The sequence below is a fragment of the Lepus europaeus genome, chromosome 7, assembly GCF_033115175.1.
Source record: "Lepus europaeus isolate LE1 chromosome 7, mLepTim1.pri, whole genome shotgun sequence".
Classification (NCBI taxonomy): domain Eukaryota; kingdom Metazoa; phylum Chordata; class Mammalia; order Lagomorpha; family Leporidae; genus Lepus; species Lepus europaeus.
The window spans coordinates 46,792,381-46,798,267 of record NC_084833.1 but is presented as its reverse complement, the minus strand read 5'-3'; the positions used below and the strand labels follow the sequence as shown (position 1 = coordinate 46,798,267).

At 44.6% G+C, this 5,887-nt stretch overlaps 1 protein-coding gene across 1 annotated transcript; it reads left to right on the top strand.

Annotated features, from left to right (window-relative positions):
- The first annotated feature begins 3,534 nt into the window (after positions 1-3,534).
- On the top strand, positions 3,535-4,214 carry MISFA (mitochondrial sheath formation associated). The gene is made up of 3 exons (XM_062197497.1): positions 3,535-3,603; positions 3,992-4,080; positions 4,127-4,214. Exons 1-3 carry the CDS (start codon positions 3,535-3,537, stop codon positions 4,212-4,214), a joined length of 246 nt encoding a protein of 81 aa, XP_062053481.1.
- Positions 4,215-5,887: the final 1,673 nt, after the last annotated feature.

Below are 5,887 nucleotides of genomic sequence, written 5' to 3'. Positions count from 1 at the left end.
ACACAAACTGTCTAGGAAAATGACCTCAGGAAGCTACGGCACAATTTCAACTAGTCTAACATGTACTAGAAGTCACAGACGGAGCGAGGAGGACAGGAAACGTATTAGAAGAAAGAATACCTAAATATTTTCTAATATGATAAAAAGCCATAAACTCCCAGACTCAAGAAGCTCATTGAACCCCAGGTAGAAGAAATGTAGAAAATTACCAAAGACATATCAAAATCAAATTAGTGGGAGCAAATGATAGAGAAAGGTTTTCTTTTAATTAATTAATTTGATAGTTACAGAGACAGAGATGTCTCCCATCTGCTGGTTCACTCCCCAAAATGCATGCATTTTGGGCTAGGCTGGGCTAGGCTAAAGCCACGAGCCATGAATTCAATCAAGGTTTTTTGCATGGGTGTCTGGGACCCAACTACTTGAGCCATTATTGCTGCCTCCTAGGGTCTATATTAGCATAATTAGGAATCAGGAACTGGAGCAGTCAAATTCAGGTACTGTGATGTGGGATATGGGCATCTTAACTGTTGGAGAAAAGCTCTTAAACAGGTACTTACCATATGATCACATCATCACCCTCTTGAGTATTTACCCTAGACAAATCAAAACTTTGAAGACCACTGCACAAAGACTTACAGCATCTCTATTCATAAAAGCCCAAAACTGGATATAACACAAATGCTCTTTGACAGGTAGATTGACAAACAGATCTGTTCACATAACGGAATACTATTTGGTAAAACAGAACATGCTATTATCAACAGATTCGGCAAATCTCAAAAGCTTTACGCTAAGTGAAAGAAAGTTATGATACTGCTTATATGATGTTTTAGACAATACAAATGTACCTATTTGTTTCCAGGAGCCAAGGAGTTGAGAGAGGAGATTAATGGCAAAAGAGCATGAGGGAACTTTTTAAGATGATCAGATTGTTTTCTATCCTAAGTGTGATGATAGTTACGAAATTGACACATTTTTTGAAACTCATTCAGTATACAGTAAAAATGAATGAATTTATCATATATAAATTATACCTCAGTAAAGGTTATTATTAAAACAAAAATGAAACATGTAGGATCTTTTTATCAGTTGACCCAGAGGGATGTCTGTGATGTATTGTTACAAGAGAAAATCAAAATTTGACAGAGGCATGTATATTATGAACACCTCTAACTAAACAACACTGGGGAAAACCTATATCCCCTAGTAAATCTATGTGGGTACTGACACTTGTAGATTTATGGAGAAGTCTTTGGCACAAAGTTGCATGCTGTACTGGTAGTAATGTTGGTTACAGGATGGGATGGGAGTTGAGGATGTTACTGACGATAAAGGAAAAAGAACGCTCAATATCCCACTGGTGGGTGAAGAAGGTAGACTAGCATCTCCAGAACTATCACCCTCCTCTGTGAGGGCGATCTGGAGCTTTTTAGGAGTGAAGAGGGGTTTGGGCTGCTGGGGGGACAGGAGCAGCTAGTACTGGAGCCAACTGTGGATCTGCTTACAGGGTATTTTATCAGTCTCAGACATCAAGTTTCCTTGAGAAACTTGTTTGATGGCTTGACTTTATCATGAGGAGGCACAGCAGGATGTTCTGCACAAGTAAGCAGCTGCAAATTATGATTTAGCTGGAATCTGAAAGAAGCAAAATATGCCTATTAAGGAGATTTCAGTATCTCATTACCTAGGATGAAACCCAGTCAACCCAGTGTCTACGCTTATTGTGCCCTTGTTATTTGTCCTTGTTGGATGGCTTGGCTTTATCATGAGGATGGAATAGCAGGGTGTTTGGTAAAACTAAGCGGCTACAAAATGTGACTTAGCTGGGGTCTGAAAGGTGAAGTATTGTGTTAAAGAGATCTCAGTGTCTCTTTACCCAGGATGAAGCCCACTCAGCCTACAATCTATGCTTATTGTGTCCTCATTTATTCATACCCCTAGACATTCTGTTCAAATGAATTCTAACCCCTGATCATGCTGGCCAGGGAGGGCCAGATTACTTTGCAAGTTTAGCTGGCAGTTTCTGGAGTTCACAAGCGACACTGAATTGAACAGACACGGTAGTCAGTCACAAGCTTAGTAGTTAGTTTTTGTTCATCAGGCTATGAAAAGGAAAAAGATGTATTTAGTCTGGTTACAAGGGGAGGAAGAGGGGAAAGTATTAAGGGTGACACACACACACACACACATATTTGGATGGTTTCATGAGAGCTCTTTCATAATTTAAAAAAATGACAATAGAGGGGGTATAAAATACTAGACATGAAAGTATGTATGTTGGAAGAGCTCTGGGTAAGGGAGGGGTCCACCGAGACAGCACAGGGAGGTCAAAGAGAACAAGGAGAGGTCATTAGTCTTGATGAAAGAAGATCTTTGGTGACCTCTGAGAAAGCATCAACGTGATGGGATGGGGCTAGTATTGGGGGACTGGCTAGAATGGAATGGGTGGAAAAAGAGTATGGATTGAGAAGCAAGACTTGGCATATGGACCACAGGTTTAGGAAGTTTGGTCAGAAAAGGAAAAGAAACAGGAAGTTAGGGGAGGAGCCACAGCATCAGTTGGAGGTTTATTTGAAGAAAACACCTGAGTGCCTGTGGCTTCTTAATGTTGAAGAAAAGAGAACCGATGGGAAGGAACTGACCAAGGGTGTTGAAGAACGTGAGTATAAAATTGTGGTGAGAAGGCTTCAAGGCGGGAGGGGACGTGCTGCAGGGATGGGAAGGTGTCAGTTTTTTCATTCACAACTGGCATAGGCCTAGTGACACAGCTTTCCAGATCCCAGTCTGTACTCTGGGAGCCCAACTTCCTAACAGGCAGCCAGGCCCCCTCCAAGTCTTGGCCCTGATCCGGAGCACCAGCAGTGTGCCCTTGTGAAGGCTACATTAAGCCTCAATTTTCTCATCAGCAAAAGGGGATTAATAACAGCACTAAAGGGGACAGCGCTGTGGCTTAGTAGCTTAAACCTCCGCCTGCAGCGCTGGTATCCCATAGGGGTGCCTATCCCTGTCCCGGAGGCTCCTCTTCCATCCAGCTCTCTGCTGTGGCCTGGGAAAGCAGTGGAAGATGGCCCAAGTGCTTGGGCCCCTGTACCCATGTGGGAGACCCGAAAGAGGCTCCTGGCTTCGGATCAGCGCAGCGCCACCATTGTGGCCAGCAGATGGAAGACCTCTCTGTCTTTCCTTCTCTCTATAACTCTACTTCTCAAATAAAGAAATAAAATAAAATAAATAAAATCTGTAAAAAAAATAGTAGTAGTACTAAAGTGCTGCTGTGCAATACGATAGAGAGAGCTCACTTCGTGCTCAGCTGCTGGTCTGGGGGCAGTCACTGGTGTGTTGAGAGGCTGGGCCACACGACAGTGATGTCACAATGCCCGCCTAGGCTCCAGCTTCTCCACTAGGGGTCTGTGTATCCTTTGGAGCCAAGGACTGGAACTGATATGCGAGACTTCTACCAACTGAGGGTCTCATGAGCACGGTGCATAGTCAGTCTCTCACTGTGCTGCTGTATCTTAGCCATTGCTTTTGATCATGATTGTGCTTGGCTGGCTGCTTTTTGTTGGATTTGCATGTTACATGGGCACATTTCCAGAGTTCACGGTAGGGCATCCCTACCCAGTTAGGGTTTCTGACCAAGCGGGAAAGATAGTTGAGGTTTCAGCAGCAATCAGAAGTCAGGGTGTGATGGGAACAGAGTGAGTTTTGCAGGTTTCTTCCCATGCCCGTGGGCCATCCTTCGTTCATGTGTTTTCATTTCTCCCTTGGATCCCACTTCAGTTATTTCAAGGCATGATGCCATGTGTAAGGGTCTGCGGGAGACAGCACCGGACAGGGTTTCAGGGCGAGCGCATCAGTGGTTGCTGGCAGGATGACAATGGCGGGGATTAGTGGGACCCCTCAGCAGCCCTGTCAGTCACCACACGGAGCTGGTGACCCTCAGGGCCGGGGCACGGGGCCCTCTCTGCCTTTCATTTCCTTTCTGCCTCAGCCTCCAACCCTCAAGTGGAAAGAGAAGCGGTCTGTTCAGGGGAGCAAGGCACAGCTGGGGAGTCGGGCTGCGGATGAAGATCTGCTTCTGTGAGTGGGCGGTCAAGCCTGCTGGGCTGGATTCCCCCCTTTCCAGGGAACTTGGTAGCACCCTGAAATCTCAGTGGAGAACTTTTAGTCCTCTGCAAGACATAATACAGTCTGCGGAAGGGGAAATGATGTGAGGCTTGTGGTGGAGAAAGAGATTTGAGGAGCATGCTGAGACGGCAGGCCAATGTTCCTAGACCCATTGATAACCTAGTCTCATAGGTATTCTGTTGACACTCCCTATACATTGCCTTATTTTCTCCTCACAAGCACTATAATATATTTGACCAGCATTTTCAACACCGCTTTAGGCAGATCCTGAAGCTGGAGTTAACATCAACTCAAGTCCTATCTTTGCAACTTACTATGTGACCTTGGGAAAGTGTACTGAACCTTTTGGAAGTCAGTTGTTTCTTCTAAATCAGTGGTGGGGAACCTTTTGAGTCTTGCTTGAGGTTGGCTTGACAGAGCCAGATCAAATGCTTTCACATGCCTCATATGGCCCCCAGGCTGGATGTTCTCCACCCCTGTTCTAAACAGCGGGAGATACCTGAGCTTCCTACTATTTTTGTGAGCATTACATTTGGGAATTTGTGTAAAGCACTTAATGCAAACTTGAAAGCATTTAGTAAAATACTAACCTAGCAATTCAGCAAAATAATAAGCCAGTCACCAAAGATTTACTGGTGACAATGACCCCAAGTATTTACCCAAAGCCACACAAACCAGCTCATTGGGGAAGGTGGGATCCAAACATGGATCTCTGCACATAAAGCCTCCCATGTTTCACTAGACCAGCCTGACCACAGGGAAGTGTTAAGGGCCTTCCAGAAACTCGTCACCTGGGTTTCTTGCATCTCACCCCATTTCATTCAGCTTTTTGTTTTGTTGTTTCTGAGCCGTTCCTACTGTCAGAAAAAAACTAATTCTCAAAGTCCTACTAATGTACTAATTACAGGAGCAGAAGTTTTTTGGAGAAGCTAATCCAGAAGGTAGGGGTGTCAAACCATGCATGCCAAGAGCAGGGCATGCTGGCTGGTCTTTTTTTTTTTTCCCTTCTACCCCAGGATTTCTGTGAGAGCATTGGCTCAAAATAGGCAAATTTTGGTGAGAGTAGTGATGTAGATGGAAGAACTGGGACTTGTGTATTTTTTTTTTTTAATTTTCATTTTTATTTGAAAGGGGACACACACACACACACACAGAGAGAGAGAGAGAGAGAGAGAGAGAGAGAGAGAGAGAGGAGAGAGATTGGTTTCATCTGCTGGTTCATTCCCCAAATGCCTGCAACACCTAGAGATGGGCCAGGCTGATGCCAGGAGCCTGGAATTCAAGCTAGGTCTCCCTTGTGGGTGACAGTGACCCAAGCACTTGAGCCAATACCTGTTGCCTCTCACAGATTCACACTAGAAGAAAGCTCGAATGATGAGTGGAGCTACGACTCAAACTCAGACACCCAGTATGGTTAGTGGGCATCCCAAGTGGCAAAAATTGGCCCTTGTGCTAGATGCCCGCCCCAGGCACTTGTTTAGTTGAGTCACAAATTATACTAATTAAAACATTATAGTTAACTGCTCATAGCATACCTAACCAGTTAATTCTCCAAGTTAATCAGGGTGTTTTGCATGATTGTATAAAACTAAAACATTTTGGCAGGCAATGAATTAAGAAAAGTGTGATGCCCCCTAGATCCTAACCACAGTCACAGAGAACAAGGCCCTTCTGATACAGGTTTCTTCAGCCCTAACACACCTAGCATCTGCCAAACCATCCCATAGCTGCCCACTCTGACTGGGTCCCCAAGGTTACA

What these genes read in the sequence shown, in the direction of transcription:
- MISFA (XM_062197497.1), top strand. Translation starts at nt 3,535, where the DNA reads ATGATTGTGCTTGGCTGGCTGCTTTTTGTTGGATTTGCATGTTACATG. An exon ending in GCACATTTCCAGAGTTCACG is followed by an intron (nt 3,604 to 3,991) that starts GTAGGGCATCCC and finishes TTTCTGCCTCAG; the next exon opens with CCTCCAACCCTCAAGTGGAA. An exon ending in GCGGATGAAGATCTGCTTCT is followed by an intron (nt 4,081 to 4,126) that starts GTGAGTGGGCGG and finishes CCCCCTTTCCAG; the next exon opens with GGAACTTGGTAGCACCCTGA.